The 17,261-nt window shown below is 37.9% G+C and overlaps 2 protein-coding genes across 4 annotated transcripts in view; both read left to right on the top strand.

The window, feature by feature from the left end:
- CFAP58 (cilia and flagella associated protein 58) overlaps window positions 1-17,261 on the top strand; it is a 136,972-nt gene that overhangs the window by 101,137 nt on the left and 18,574 nt on the right. The window lies entirely within an intron of this gene.
- MACROD1 (mono-ADP ribosylhydrolase 1) lies at window positions 6,473-7,505 on the top strand. The gene has a single exon (XM_036736437.1). The coding sequence runs from the start codon at window positions 6,587-6,589 to the stop codon at window positions 7,319-7,321; it is 735 nt and encodes a 244-aa protein (XP_036592332.1). The 5' UTR covers window positions 6,473-6,586; the 3' UTR covers window positions 7,322-7,505.

Here is a 17,261-nt window from a genome sequence, read left to right as displayed (position 1 = left end):
ATGATACATTTGTTCATTTTTATTTTGTAATCTGACTCCATCTTGAATACACGTGTGAACCAGAAATGTATTGGTTGATAAATGAATCTTTCAGAAAGTGTTGACATTTGCAATTTTCTTTGGTTTCTACTTACTGAAATCTAATAGGTGAGGGGTAAAATACTAAGTAGAAACTAGTGCTTTTTTTCCTAGAGGGATGGTTAATTTAAATTATTTTTTAAAAAGTAAGACGCATAACAATCAACACAACTACATAAATTTCTTAAAAGAGCAGCATTTAAATAGGAAAATTGCTTTTTAATAAAAATACATAGCAATAGTATATCTAGTACTAGAAATGGAAACATGTAGATTAGTTAGAACAGAAACAAAGTATTTTGAATAAAGAAATTCTCAGTGGAACATTTAGGCTCTTATTAAATCAGTATACAATTATATTTCATTTTCAAGTGAAACAGATTTTCAGTGATAAATGTTTGTGGACAGGAGCAAGATGCAGAGTTATTTAACAAATTAGAAGAAAATGATTCAAAACAAGAACTCTGGGGAGTCCTGTCTAGCTTTAGTCTTCTCATAGCTTTTCTCCAGAAATATCTCAGACATAAAGGTGCTACTTATAAGGATGAGAAAATTTGCAGCTGGAGCAGAAATTAATTTGTATTTATACTCCAAACACCTACATGAATCCTTAATCGGATTTTTTATGATTTTAAGGGAATTTATAGAATCGTTTAGATTGGAAAAAAATCTCTGGTGGGTCATCAAGTTCACCCCTCCTTATAATGGTAGGATTGATTTTATTATGCCTAAAGCAGCTCTGATAAATGGATGTCAGATCTGGCTCCTGTTTCATGAATTTAACAATGTAGAACCCTATCTTCTACAGACCTGATGTATAGGTGAGAGACTGATTGCTGCTGACTTTATACTCCAGAGACTTTTTCCAAGTTCCTGATGCATGGTCTGCCCTGAAACAGATACCAGATATGTAGCTTATTAAGGACTGTATTGAAGTTATCATACTCATTTTTGCTTTTGGCTTTTGATGGCTTGGTCCAGCTTCATTCTAGAGGCAGGCTGAGATACGATGGATTCCTCTATCGTGCCATCTTCTGAAAGCCTTCTAGAAATGTCCAGGACCATCTGGTCTGGTAACTAGTAACCTATGAATCTATTAGTGAGTTAATGCATGCATTTTGCTGTGTGTCATTAGTTCCTAGTTTGAGACAATGAGCTAAACCTCTATTGTTTCTCTATTCTCCTATAATCTATATTCTAGTAAGTATCCATTTTGATGGATAGTAATCATTTAATAAATGTTTTTTTTGAATTGAATCTAATCAGTAGGGAGTCCTCAGTGATACTGCCTCCATCATTAAAAGGTTGAGTATAATAAATTCAATTAAAAATATATTAAGCACCTACTTACTATGTATAGAACATTGTTCTAGTCACTAAGAGAGCTACAAAGATGAATAAAATATGGTCCCTAATGTCAAAGAACTTGCAATCTAGTTGGGGAGGAAGAAATAATGAGACTATTTTATGGGTATTTAAAGTATAACTATAAAATGAGACTTATTTTCACGTGCTACTGATGGGAATTAGTATATAAGACAGTATCATAAGCAATTATATACAATATGCTAATATTTTGTGTCACACAATTAGAGACTAATTCAGCATATAAGTTGTGTGTGTGTGTATGCTATAGAAAGCATATATAAAAAGAGTTAGAGCAAGGAACTGTTAGTGTGGTCTGACATTGTTGATGAAAGCTTCATAAGGAATTAGGATTGGAGCTAGGATCTAAAAGAAAGGGCATGCTCTTGTGTAAATGTGAGGATTATTTCAGGAAGGGAGGGAGTTTAGCTGAATAAAGGGATCGTTATGGGAGTGAGCATGGTGTGTGTGTGGAATACATGCCTGACTGGGGGGGTCAACAATCTTCTTTAATTACATTTACTAGTTCAGGGGAAAAAGTCATCTCCTTCAACGTCAGAGGGCACAGGGGGTAATGGAAAATAACACTGAATAAGTAGGGAGTAGTGAGATAATGGAGAGTGCTAAAAGTTTAGACTTGACACATAATAGGAAGCCATGAAGGTTCTCGAGAAGTGGAGTAACATGATGGTTATGATATTTAGGGAAGATTAATCTGACAGTATTGTGGAAAATAGAAGAGAAGGAGACTGGCACAAGACTAGTTAGGAGACATTTGTGGTAGTCTACGGCAGAAGCGTCAGGCTCTTGGCCTGTGGGTGCATTTGGCCAGCAAAACTGCCCAGTGCAGCCCAAACCCAGATTAAAATGTTATTGGGAAATGTTTAACAAAATAAAGTACAAATCAACATAGATAACATTAATTTGTAGTTTTCTAAGTCAATATCCATTTCTATTTGAGTTTACCACCCCTGATGTAAAGGATCAGGGTGGTAGCAGCGGACATATAAGCAGAAGTGACAAACCAAGGTGACATTTTTGAAGAAGGAACCAATAGAACTTAATATGAAGAGGAAGTGAAGAATACAAGAGACAGAAGAACCAAATATGACTCAGAAATTGACTTCAAGGTTTCAAGTCCAGGAAACTATGAGAAGAGTAGTACTGTGAAAAAGAAAGGAGGAAGTTGGGAAAGGGTAGCTCATTAATGGGAGAAGATTCCAAGTTTGGTTTAGATATATTAAGCTTAGGTGAAAATAAAATATTAAAACAAATGTGTCTTATAGGTAACTAGAAAGATTGGCCTAGCTGGTGTGTTGGCAGACTCTTGTAATCCCTACTGATGGATAGAGCTAATGCTGATAGGGCCATCAGGATGCTTGGGAGGGGTGAGCCAGCCTGGGTTAGAAACAGGTCGAAGTTGTCATCTTGTTCAGCAGTGAGATTGGAACTATGAGAGACCATTGAATTTCCAGCCATAACAACCAGCACCCTAGCATACCCAGGATAGCACAGGTTCTTTAATCTGCTTTTAAAGGAAAGCAACTTTAAGGGGTCAACAGTCTTCTTTAATTACATTTACTAGTTCAGGGGAAAAGTCAGCCCCCTGAATGTCAGAGAAAATACAAGCAGAGAAATTAGCATAAAGACCAACAGACAAGGCTCTTAACTGCCTGAATCAAAGCAATATTGCTATACACTTTACATACACCACTGGATCAAGAGAGCTTTTACATCTGAGCAGTCAGGGAGCTCTGAACATACTCAGAGTCTCAACCAGGGAATCAAAAGATCCCTCTCACAAGTGAACCCCCAAAGCAAAATACCAACTCAGAGTATGTATACACTTCTCAGAGCCAGAAGGCATTACAACCCTCGTGACTCAGTGCCCAATCAACTTAGTACCAAAAGGTGTGAAAGCCTTCCTACAAGCAAGCCTGTTCTAAGCGAGCTTCCCTTAATGGGCTCCATGTGAGGCCTATTAATGTGAGGGGAAGATCTTCATATCCCATTAACATTACAAGGAGACAGGAGAGCCCAGACTCAAAAAAGAAAAGAAAAAGATGAAATAAATAGAAGATTAGATCTTAATAATAAAATGATTCTACCTGGCATTTGTATAGATAGCACTTTAAAGACGGCAAAATATTACATCATCTCATTCTACCTTCACAACTATCTGAGTTAGGTACTGTTTTATGATTGAGGAAACTGAGGCTTAGAAGTTAAGTGACATGTCCATGTCCATGTCGATGCTGCTATTAAGTAGGATTAAGGTAGGATTTCCAGACTCTTAAGTTCATCTTGCTGTCCATTATACGATGATGCCTCTCCTTGGGTGAGCCACAGTGAAATATTTGTGGGGCAAGGTTGTGATGTGAATTTGTGAGTCTTTCATTCAAAATACACTTCTTGAATGTTTACTATTTATAAAACACTATGCTAGGCACTGATACAGATACAAAGGTTAAAAAAAGTCAATCAATACCCACAAAGTTGTGGGGAGAGGAAGGGGTGTCGAAGAGCATAATATACATAACTTTATTATCTCCTCTAGTAGGCATGATTTCCCAGGCACTTGAGCTCATAATACTTTATACAGCTTTTATGTAGCTACATGTTTTAATTTGTAGTTGCACATATTTATCTATATACAGGTCTTGTTTCTCCATATTAGATCGTAAGGTCTTTGAGGATAGGGATCATATCTTATTTATCTCTGTATCTTTCCCAGTATATAGTAACTGGTCCTTAATAAATACTGATAAATGAATTTAAGGTACACATCACACATAAATAACTTTTAATACAAAATAGAAATGATGACTACTGGTGTGTACAAAAACATTTTGGGAGTTTCAAGGGAGGAAAGATTTTCTTCTTGAGGTAGAAGGAAGGTTTCATGAAGGGGGGCGGTGCAGCATTTGTGCTGGGTCTGGAAGGACAGGTAGAATTTGGATAAGCAGGGACTGGCGGTTTAGAGAAGCTGTTTCATACCTAGGGCCTGAGTGAACAAAGAGAGTCTGGAAAGCCCAAGATATTTTTTCTGATTGTGAAGGACTTTGGTTGCAGTCTACAGTGTTCATAGCCATGGGAATGGATGATTTCTCTGTTGGAGTGAGAAAGGGCCATGCCTTGGAGAAGCCTCACATTTAAGATGTAGAGAAAGAAGACAAGCAAATGATGGGTTTAAGAGGAGAATTGGGATGGTACAGCATTATGGAAATCAAGTACCAAAAAGAGTTTCGAGGCAATTTTTAGTCATTAGATACCATAGAGAAATCAAGGAAAATGAGGGCTAAGAAAGGACCTTTAGATTTGGCTAGAAGGAGGTCATTGGTGACCTCTGAGAATGTAATTCTTGTAGAATGGAAAGGGGTAAAATTTAGATGGCTGGGGAGGGGGTCAAGAAAAGAAATGGGTGGAGAGGAACTGGAGGTGGTTAAAGAAATACCAATTGTTACTAGAAATGACAATGAGAGGAGAGAAGTAGTATGATAGGTAAAGGGGGCACCAGAATCAAAGGAAAGATTTAAAAAAAACAGAGGTCACTCGAGCATGCTTAAAAGCCATGGGAAAGGGGCCATTGAAGAGTAATGATAGTAAATAGCTCACATGTATTACAGCCCTTTAAGATGTACAAAGTTCTGTCCTTATAACAACCCTGTGAAGAAGGTATTGAAATATTATTAGTTTTATTTTATATTGGGGAAACTGAGGCAGAGAGAAGTTAAGTAACTTGACCATAGTTAAAAATGAGAACTTGTAATGAAATACAGGTTTTCTGATTCTTGAATCAAACACTTTCCATTATATGATATTGCCTTCATTCATTTCAAGCATTTGTTAAACATTGACTTAAGTGTAGTGCAATGTTCTAGGTGTCAGGGTGACAGAGACAACATAAAAAATAGCCCCTGCCCTCCAGGAGCTTCCATACAGTGTTTACACAGATAAGTAAATAACAAAGGTATTTGAGGAGGGAGAGAGGCTAACAACTACCAGGATTAGGAAAGGTTTCTTCCCATAGGAGATGATATCTAAGATGACACAACCATTCCAAGGCCTCAGCTTCCTTATCTGTTAAATGAGGGAGTGTTGCTCAATAGCCTCTGAGGATGATGGAAGTGAGGAGGGAATGTACACCAGGTATGAAGAATGGCCTGTGCAAAGGCTGGAAGTGGAAGGTGTAAAGCCAAGCTCAAGACCAGTATGGCTGCTGGTTTGTCAAGAAAGTAGAGTTCAGGAATGGGAGCAATGCTAAATTAGCCTGGAAACATAGTCTGGAGCCGGATTGTGAAGGACTTTATAAATGCTAAACCAAGGACTTTGTATTAGTGATGTTAGAAAGTCACGCAAGCTTCTTGAGCAAGGCAATGGCACCATCCAACTTTTGCTTTAGGAAGATTGTTTTTGGCAGCTGTGTGGGAGGAAGAGATTGGAAACCAATTAGGAGACAAGAAATGATGAGATCCTATTCAATTCAATCAACATTTATTAAGTGCCTCCCATGTGCCAGGCACTGTGCTAAGTACTGGGGATACAAAAAGAGGTACAAGACAGCCCCTGCTCTCCAGGAGCTCCTGAACTAGAGTGGTGGCCATGTGAATGGAGAGAAGGGAACAATGCAAGACAAGTTGTGAAGGCAGAACTGACAAGATTTGCCAACTGATTGGGAAGAGAGTGAAGGAGAGGAAAGAGAAGATGGTGTCTCTGATGATGGTGCCAGCATCCCCGAGTGACTGGAAGAATAATGATCCTCTCAGCAGAAATAAGGAAGTTTGGAGGGAGGGTATACATGTTTGGAATAGTGGAGAAAGATGAAGGCGGGGCAGCAGCACCTCTCTAATTCATTCCTGCTCCCCAGGACCCACGTCTCTCCACAATGAAACATCCTGGACTAGGAGGAGACATGGTTTTTATAGTCCTGTTTATGTCACTAACGAGCAGTGTGACCGTGGGTGAGTCACGTCAATCTTGGGCAGAGCCCCTTTAAAAGTAGGACGCCGGTGCAGGCTCAGTTGCAGTTCCCGTTCACAGCCCTACTTAGTTAGCATCACGCTGCCGCTGCCGGGCACAGGGACGGCTGCAGCCCAGTGTGGGGTCCAGCCTACGGCCTGGGTCAGCGTCTTGTCCTCTGGCCATGGCGGCGAAGGTGGATCTCAAGACCTCCATCGACTGGAAGGAGGCGAAAGCTTTTTTGAAAGGTCTGAGCGACAAGCAGAGGGAGGAACATTATTTCTGCCTAGACTTTATCAGCCTGAAGAAAATACCGACCTGGGAGGATGCGGGGGCAAAAGGGGCTCCAGGCAAGGCGGTGAAATCCCAGCACAAAGCGGACAGGGTCCTGAATGAGAAGATCTCGCTCTTCCGAGGGGACATCACCAAACTACAGGTGGACGCCATTGTGAACGCGGCCAACAGTTCCCTGATGGGAGGAGGCGGGGTGGACGGCTGCATCCACCGCGCTGCCGGGCACCTGCTCAAGGAGGAGTGCCGAACTCTGCGCCGCTGTGAGACCGGCAAAGCCGAGATCACCGGCGGCTACCGCCTGCCAGCCAAGTCCGTCATCCACACCGTGGGGCCCATGGTGCAGGGAGACCCCAGCCCCAGCCAGGTCCAGGAACTTCGCAACTGCTACCTTAACAGCCTGCAGCTGGTGCTCGACAACGGCATTAGATCGGTGGCGTTCCCGTGCATCTCCACTGGAGTTTTTGGTTACCCTAGCGAGGCCGCGGCCGAGGTCGTCCTGGGCGTCCTTCGAGGATGGCTGGAGGAGCACGCGGACAAGGTGGATCGGTTGGTGATCTGTGTGTTCCTGGAAAAGGATGAGAAGATATACCGCAAGCTGCTGCCTTATTTCTTCCCCGTGGCCTGATGCCGTTCCTCCCCACTCCCCAAGACATCCCCCGGGGGTTTGAACATAGGTCTGAGAAGACAGTACTGTTCATCCTATTGAAGTTGCCCTTACTCTCACCTTCTGAGACCACCAGCTAATTTTTTTCCATCTGACCCTCCTACAGGAATGGGGATCTCACAATACTATTCAATAAAGGGTTCTGCTCATTAAAACAATAAAAATAAGTACACAAAGGCAGTCATACTCCTTAGAACTGGAAGGCCCCTTTAGGTCACCTAGTCCAACCCCTTCATTTCTCTGATGAGGAAATGGAGGCTGAGAAAGAGTAAGTGACCTCACCTGGGTCACACAAGTAGTGAGTTGCTGAGTTAGGGTTTGAGCAGGCTTCTAAAAGACTTGCCAAACAAACCCAACCGCTCTGACTACAAATCCAGTTCTATTTCTCTCTACTATGTGAAATATGGAGAATAAATAGTTATGTGGGTGTCTCGTGGAGAGAAAAAGGTTTAGAATAGCAATTGTTAGGAGTGCGGTAGAAAGTCAATCAGGAAAGAAGAAAAGGATTACCTTGAAGCAATGAGGGCACAAATGAGGTTAGATAACACGACTTTGTAGTAAAACCTCCTTGGCAGGGTTGTATGACTTGCTCTAGTGGCCTTCAGCAGCTCTCGAGTGGGAGTGAAGAAGGCCAATGGTGGTGGTAACGGAGTTGGGTTTATCAGGGCATGTATGACAGGATGAGGGAAGGGGAGGGAATTGAAGCATAGAGGATAAGCTGGATAATCCATAGTGTCAAACACACAATGGGAAGAAAGACTAGGACTGGGACAAAATCAAAGTGATGATAAAGAGGTTTAGAAAGAGAGAAGCATTTCAGACTTCCAGGTCATAGAGGAGGAATCCTTATGAGTGATGGGGAGATTATGCCTGATGATTAATTATTCCTCTCTGTATACACACACATATACATGTTATATATGTGTATATATACACATACAAACATAAGCACATACGTACAATGAGCAGGATATTGGTATAGTGAATAGAGAGATGAGCTGGAAGTAATGAAGACCTGAGTTCAAATCCTGCCTCTGATACATACTGGTTGTGTAACCCTGGGTAAGTCGCTTAAATTCTCTTTGCTCTAGGCAATTCTCCAAGACAATAAGTTGCAGAAAATATACCATCCTCCATTGGTAAAGGGAGGTTATTTTTTTTACCTAGGAGTTCCCTATACCAAAATCGCAGGTCCAGTCACAATCCTTCTCCCTCTCCCAAACTAAATTACATACACATAGATGTACATATGCTAAGGGACATGTTGACTTTTATCCACAGAATTCCTGTTGAAGGCACTCCCTCAATTAGCAAGCACAGGTAAAAGCCAAATTGAAACTAATTAGAATGAATTTGTGATGGTTAAGAGTCTGGGCTCTGTGGTCTCTCCCACAGTGTTTGATGGCTCTTCCAGAAGAAGGACTGGAGAAAGCAGATAGTGAGGATGATCAAGGGTGGGGATATATATGATGAACTCATTGAAAAGTCTGTGAGGAGGGAGTTTAAAGTGCTAGAGCAGAGTAGGATTGAAATATCAACCCTGGGGACAAGGGAGGGAAAAGTGCTCTTTTTGTCAGTAATTTTAAGGTATATACCTAGCAGTGGAATCCTTGGTTCAAAAAGTATATGCACTTTAGCCTCTTAATTGCAAATTGTTTTCCAGGATGGTTGTATCAACTCATAGCTCCACCAACAATGCATCAGTATTCCTTGTCTTTTCTAGGGCCCTCCAGCATTGATTATTCACATCTTTTTATCATCCTTGCCAATTTATTTTTCAGTGTGAGGTGAAATATCAGAGTTATTTGGATCTGCATTTCTCTTATTATTAAGTGAATTGGAGCATTTTTGGATGGGTAGGGTTGTAAATAGATTCCAATCTTTCTTTTGAGAACTACTTATTCATGTTCTTTGACCACATATCTATTATACTTCTGTCAGTTTTCTCTATTCCTTTTGATTGGTAAAGCTCCTAGTGCTTGCCCATTGTACATGATGGTTGCATTTGGTTTTAGATAACTATTTTTAATCATATTACAAATATTCCTCTATTCCTATATTTTGTAGGTTTTTTTTAAAACTTAAATGAGTATCATACTTTGTCAAAGGTTTTTTTTTCCTCTAGAGATAATCATATGTGGTTTTGGATATTTTTGTTTTTGATATTTTAAAATTCTGGTTTTTTCCAAATGTTGAGCAACCACCCTAACATCCCTGGTATAAATCCAACTTGCTAATAATGAATGGTTTTTGGGACAACCTACTGTGTTTTTTGTCAGGATTTTATTTAAAATTTTAAAATCTATATTTATCAGTGATATTGGCTTATAGTTCTTTATTCTTTATTTATCCCTCCTTGATTTACATATTAGGACTCTATCTCTCTAATAAAAACAGTTTTGGAGAAGGATTTCTTTCTAAATTTTTGAAAATGATTTGTATAGTTGTGGTATCTATTGGTCCTTGGAAGTTGGGTTGAATTTTTTCATAAATCTATCTGGGTCAGGAATTTTTTCCTATAGTAGTTCCTTTACATACATATATATGTATATAATACATATATTTTATATCTGAAATTGGATTAATTGTAATCTGTCTTTGATGTTCTTTTGGTTTGAACATTTTTTAATTTTGAAGGTGACATCCTCTCTTCTGTGTTCTTAGTTTTCTTAGCATATAACTGTAGGTCGTAGAGTCTTATAATTCATTTTATTTCTTGTGTTTTTGTTGTGATTTTACCTTCATTTTATTATTTGGTTGATTTCATTTTTTCCTCCCCTCTTCTTTTTAATTAGGTTGTTAGTCTTTCCAAAGGACTAGCATTTAATTTTGTTCATAATTTCTATAGTTTTTATCTATTTCTCTTTTAATTTCTGCAAGTTCTTCTTTTGTGTTTATTCTGGGTTTGTTGGATTTCTGGTTTTAAAAAATGAATATTCATTGCATTAAACTCTTTTTTAGAAAAACTTACTAATTTTTGTTTTTATGTACAAGATGTCTCCTCTGAAGACTGCTTTAGCTTTATCCCAGAAATTTCAGTATATTGTTTCATTATCAGTTTTGATATAATTAATTGTTTCTGTGATTTGTTGTGACTTCAATCATTGTTTAGGATAAAATTGTTCAATCTCCATTGAGATTTTGATCTTTTGTTCATGCTCCCTGCATTAATTTTTATTTTATTTTGTAATGGTCTGTAAAGGATATGTTTAATATTTTTACCTTTTCCCCATTTATTTTTAACTTTTTTTGCTTTAATATATAGTTTTGTAAAACTGCCATATGGTGCTGAGAATATGCATATTCTTTAGTGGTCCCATTTCAAAGGTGTCATAAATCTTTCTATATTGTCACTTTTGTTTATCTTTCTGTTAGATTTCTCCAACTTTATTAAGGTCTCCTATTATTATTGTATTAATATGTCTGCCTTTTTTACAATTCAGTTCAATTTTCCTTTTTGGTTTAAGCATATAAATTTAATATTGATATTGGTCTATTATTTATGGGTCTTTTCAGTATAATGTAATTACCTTGTTTATTTCTTTTTATATTATGAAAATAGTTTTTTTGTCTGATGGGATGATTGCAATTCCTGCTTTTTTGGATTCATCTGATTCATAGAAAATTTTCTTCTAGCCCTCCTGCTGATTCTATGTAGATTTTTGATTTTTAAATATGTTTATTGTAAATAACATTATAGGTTTTATTTTCTTATTCAGTCTGTACTCTTTTTTGTTTTACTGGATGGTTTTGTTCATTCACATTTAAAGTCATGAGAGTTAGCTGTGTATTTCCCTCCTTTTTATCTCTAGTGTTTATTATTTTTATAAATTAGGATTTTTTTGTTCCTCTTCCCCTTTTAAATCAGGACTTTGTCCCTATTATTAATTTTGCTTAATCTACTTTAATGGAATGATATTTACATAAACGTTTTTTCTCCTTACCTCTTCTCTCCTTTTCTAGTCCTTTTCCTAGTTGGAAGGTTTATATTTAATTTGTTTTGTTTATTTTACTATCCATTCCTTTCACACTTTTTTCCTTTGTTTTTCCTTCTGCATAAGTGACTCAAAATCCCATTTCTTTTCACTTTCTTCTTAAACCACTTATATATTAAAATAAACATCTTAATGATTTCTCTGTTACATTTTTAACCCCGTAGTTCAGTCTTTCTTTTTCTATCTTAAAGAACAACTTTATTTCATTACTTTAGTGTGTCATTCTTTCTTTGGTAAATGTATTTATTTACAATCCTTGTAGTTCAGTTGTGTGAGGGTGCTTGCAAGCTGAATATTTTAACCACGTCTTTTTGTTGTTGTTGCAAGGATACCTCAAATGCCACCCCATCTCTTTTGTTTGCTGATTAGGTTCAGATTTGCAGAGTCTATCGTTTGAGTTGCATCTTGAGTTCCTTGCTTTTTGGGATATGTTATTCCATTCCATTCTGCAGTTTGTCATGGGCACACCATAGTTTTGTGCTACTCAAATTTCCTTGAATGTCTTTCTCCTGCCCACTTGCAGGATTCATTGTTTGTCTTTGGAATTGTTATATTTAATCTCTCTCTGTCTTGGATATTAAGCGTAAGGCTCTTTTGCTGGAGGTGAAATAATCTATGGATTCTTTTGAATAGTTTTTTATAGTCAGAGATTCTGGGCAGTTTTCTTGTATCATTTCCTACATTGCGGTGTTCAGTTTTTTTAGTTTGTCATGTTCTCCTGGGAGACCAATGATCCTAAATGTGTATCTGTGCACCCTGTCTTTAAGGTTAACAGCTTTTGCTTATATAGAGATCATGGGTTCTTTTAACATTATTGCCATTTACTGTTCTTCTTCTAGATTATTCTGTTAATTTGAATTACAAATTCATTGCTCTCTATTTCTCCTCTTTGGTGAGAGTCTCTGCTAAGGATCCAGGTTTTTCCTACTCTTCTAATTCTTTCTGCTATGCTGATATTTGTTCTCTTCTAACTTGTTCTTTTATGTTTTTCATTTTTCTTTTGAACCATTCTGGAACATTTTGTTGCTGTTCCCTATTCTCTTTGGATCCCACTGGGTTCTGTGTTTTATCAGGTGTTTGTTCAGTTTTCTTTGTTCTCTTTTATACACATGCTTATTTATGAATGGAATGGGCACACTCCTGGGGTGGTGGGGTGGTGGGGTGGTGGAAGATGACTGGCCCAATAATTATAGGTGCTTAACTCTTCCATTATAGCCAACTCATGCCAATCAATAATTTTGAGGATGAAGAAAATGTTCTTCAGAGTTAAAAAAATACTCGTAAAACCTAGGTTACTTGGAGTTATTGTGATTAGAATATATAATTGCATCTGCACATTTCTAGCATTGAGAATTTCATCCTGCTTCTCCTAGAACTGTGATACAACCTTATTAATTCAAACTTCACTGAAGCTTGCCTGCATTAATGAGTTTTATGAAACTGAACTTTTATTGGGTACAATGGATGTCTTTAGAAGCATGTTGCGTGAGGCTGTTATGACATGTAATCCACAGTGATATGGAGGTTAATACATACCTGTTGACTAATTGCTACTGGATTTAGCATTTAGGGATAATGAGGTAATAATCCTGCGATCCTCTGTCCTGGTCAGACTACACCTGTAGTACTCTCTTCAGCTCAGGATATCCCATTTTAAGGAGGACATTGATAAATTGGGAATATCTCTAGGCAACTCAGATGGTGAAAGGCCTTGGGTTTGTACCCTCTGAAGATCAATTGAGTGAATTTGGGGATGTTGAGCCCAGAGAAGAGAAGACTTGGGGTGTGTGGGTAGGCACAATAGCAGTTTTCCAAATGTTTTAAGGGCTGTCATATAGAGGAGGTCTTCAGCCTGTTTTGTTTAGTCCTGGAAAGTAGAATCAGGAATAAAGGATGGAAGTTTCAAAGAGGGTTTGGATTGGATGGTAGGAAAATCTTTCTAACAATTAGAGCTTCCAGAAAAAAGAGTGAGCTGGCTCCAGAGGTGGTAGATTTGCCCCCACTGGAGGTCTTATTTAAGCAAAGGCTGACAACTACCTTTTAGCTGGTTTTTCATATATTGGTTGGATGACCTAGCCTCTGAGGTCCTTTCTAATTCTGAACTTCAGCAACTCAGTGACCCTGTAGGTAGGAGGTTCTTAACCTTTTCTATGATGTAGAGCTTTTTGGCAGTTTGGTGAAGCCTATCGACCTTTTCTCAGAATAATGTTTTCAAATGCATAAAATAAAATATGTAGTAAACCAATTGCATTTGAATATGTTGTCAAAATATTTTTCCGAAATATTCTGAGTCCAGGTTAAGAACCCTTTCTTTCGGCTCTAATTCTACATTTTGTGACTCAGTGCTTGGCACATAGGAGTACTTAATAAATGTGTGCTGATTGAATTCTTAAGTTTGGATCTTAGAAATATGAGTATTTTTATATTCATTTTTTAAAAAAAAACTATTTTTTTGAAATGGGTCCTACATGAGGAATGTGTTGGGGGAAATCTGGATACAAGATTTTAATGGGAGACAGAGATAAGAAGAGAGATAGAGCAGGGAAAGCTACTTAGGGAAACAAACTTAATTTCTGAATCCTCTTCCAGGTGCTAGGATCCCCCTTGGTAAAGGGAGCTGGAAATTAAAACATTAGCTGAGCAAAACCCAGTCATCTAGGAAAGATCATCCCAGGGAAGTAGCTTAGAGGACTTTGTTCACAAGAACGAGAAAAACCATCTCTGGGAGATTTGTGTGGGTACTATTGCTTGGAATGTTGGGCTAGCGAAGGAATAATACAACCTAAATTTGAAAGTAAACCCCAGAGAAATTCCATGACCAGGAGAGCTGAGTTTGGAGTAGGAAGGGGAACAAGGACAGAGCTAGGATGAAGTACTCTACCAGTTACTGAGATAAAACAAATATAAACACTTATGTTAATGAAATTCAGTCTATGTGGGGGAGAATGGCAATAATCTACATAGAATTTCTGTCAGCAAATATACTTGCCTTTTAGAAATATACACTCCTGCAAAAATGTATCAAAAAAGAAGTTTGGGTTGTTTATATGAGAAAGTCCTGGAGGTGGCTTTCCATATTGTTATAAACATAGTGAAGGTTAGTGTATGTTAATTTCTGATATGCCTCATAAAGCACTTAATCATTATATCCCAAGCTAAGAACCACCATGCAACAAACTAGTACCCCGCTTAGAAGAAACTTAAGCGCCTATTCTCTCTCATACAGAATTCAAGCAACTCAAATACTCTCTCTAGGGGGCTTTGCTGCTTCATGACATCATAAACAAGGTGGTTCCAGAGTTCAGCTTAGCTGACATTTTGGTTATAATGCCAATAAACAAGAAAGCCCCAAGGTATTAGCCATGATTTTTTTTTCTTTTCTAATGCAAGCTAGAACTGCAGTAGGTTTACAGAGCTTCTAATTTATTTTCCTCCTAATTAAAATAAGCATTTTCAGACAGATTAGGTAGTATTTCTGGGCTTGTCTTTGTATGGTGAAGGAAGCAATTTTGTTCAAAATCTTAAATTGGCTTTGTTCTTTTGTTAAAGACAGTGGAAGGGGGTGATTGGAACCAAGCAGAAAGAGTAAAAAATATATTGCATTAAGGTTTTTCTAGCAAAAAGCTATGTATTTATGTATGCAGAAGCATCTGATTAGTTAGTTGGCACATTCATTTTAGCTAGAGGATGATTTTTGGAGAGATGCTGTTACATCTTAACACTCACCTAAATATATCAATATATACATGTAAATACATGTGGAGTTTCCAGGCACAATTAATTTGCATTCATTTACAAAGCAAATAAAGCAAAAAAAAGCCACCAACAACTAAAACCATAAAAGCTGCTACAAGCATTTATAACTAAGAGAGGAAGCTAGTACAATAAACAATTTTCTGACCTGTTTTTCAAGAGTATATAAATAAGCTAGGTTGTCACTGACTGGTAGGTACAGCAGGGAATTTAAAGGAGAAACCAGTTTGGCTGAGGGAGAGAGGTCGTTTTTGATGTGTTGATCAAACTAGTTAGTTGTCCTTGTTACAGGATGATTTTTCACTTTTCCTGGTGTTTAAGCAAGGGCAAAAGTTTATGGATAAAATATCCTGACATATCTTGCTTTCTTTCCCTCCTTCCTTTCTGCTTCTCAGAGGTCAGGTATAGGACTGTTTTCAAAGGATGGACAAAAGAGGGCCTGGGTTTTTGTTTGTTTTGCTTCTGTATAGCATATTTTCAACTATTTTTTTTCATAGATCATAGGACTTCGAACTGAGTTCGTGTTCTAAGACAAGAGTCAGCAAACTAAGGCCCAAGGGCCAAATACAGCCCGTTAACTGAGATTTTTGTTCACATTTTAAAATATAAAAGTATTTAAAAATGTAAAAAAAAACTTCTTAGGCTCACTGTAGAAAAAGATGTGTCAGGCCTGATCGATCTCTGGTCTAAGGAATTGTATGAACCCTACCAACCCTATGAAAATTAAATTAAAAGTTTGTGCTGTATTTCCACACCTTTGGAATCTCTCTGTTATGTTGACATAAAGTCTAAGGATATAGTCAGTATTTACAAATCACTGTTATATTTAGGTCCCATAGCTCCCCTTTTGTGCTTTTCCTTTGGTTTTTGGAGTTCATGCAGTTTTATGCAGTGCTGGGTCATGTGAGAAATTTTTTTGTCAAGCTACATTATGTTGGTGGGGAGAGTGTGAGAGGACTAGAAGCCATGCAACAGGAGGATTGAGTGAAGGAACATTGAAGGTGTTTATTGGAGTAAAGAGAAGACATGGGGGCTTGTGACCATTGTAAGCATTTGAAAGGGCTATCATGATGTGCTTAGACACAGAAAGCACAACTAAGAGCAATAAACAGTGAACACTGTAAGGAGACAGATTTTGGCTTGGATGCCAGGTGTGAAGAGGAACTTCTTAACAAACAGAGCTTTCCCCAAGTAGAATGGGCCACACTGAGAGAGAAGTCATAGGTTCCACTCATTGGAATCATTCCAGTGGACACTTTTTGGACATGTTTTAGAAGATATTATTTTTCAGGTCTGGATTGAATGAGATGTCCTTTGATGTTTTCAGTCCCTTTTAGGGGAGATCTCTTTCAGCTTTAAGATTCTATGATTTAGTTCTGAGATATAATTTCAGTAAGCCCTGGATTCTGCTGTCCATTTTACATTTTTGTTTACCAACTACTTGTTTAAATAGTCCATGATTGAGTTGTTTGCATTGTGTGCAATATCTTTTTCTTATTATTTTTTTCCTTGCTTTTTACTAATTCTGATTTTAGCTCTAATAACTCTATGGTCTCATTGTGGAATGGGCAGCTGATTCAGAAATAACTTCTCTATCAATAACAAATCTTTTCTTGTCTGTTAAAGAGACTGCTTAGAATAATGGATAGAGAGTTGGCCTCCAAACCAGGTTTACATGTACTTTCAAGTCCATACTAACTCTGTGAGGCTGGCCAAGTTATTTACCTTCTTAGGACTCTAGATAGTCCTCTAAGATTATAAATTGCAGAGAAGGTGCCAACTTGCATTGATAGAAGAAATTTCCTTTTTGGGAATTCCCTATAATAATGAAATCACAGGTTCAATCCCTGTCATTTGTGTCTTATCTGGTGCCCACCAAAACCAGTGCCTACCAATTCTTTTCTTTAAGAAAGTCTTCATGATATTCAGGCATGAGGTTTCTGTGTAATCAACAAGTCTTCCTCATCTCTTATTCCTTCTTCTGAATGATGCTTCCCCATATATTTTTCCTTATTCTTACTTATTGCTACCTTTGCACTGAAGTCACCAAGTATCAGAATGTGTTAATTTAATTTAGAGGGTCTTATCAAGTTCTTCATAGACTTTCTCTACTACTTCATCCCTACCAACCAATTCTAGTTAGAAACTGAAGT

Source organism: Trichosurus vulpecula, chromosome 8 (assembly GCF_011100635.1).
Source record: "Trichosurus vulpecula isolate mTriVul1 chromosome 8, mTriVul1.pri, whole genome shotgun sequence".
Lineage (NCBI taxonomy): Eukaryota > Metazoa > Chordata > Mammalia > Diprotodontia > Phalangeridae > Trichosurus > Trichosurus vulpecula.
The sequence above is the reverse complement of the archived record's forward strand: the minus strand, read 5'-3'. Positions and strand labels throughout refer to the sequence as shown.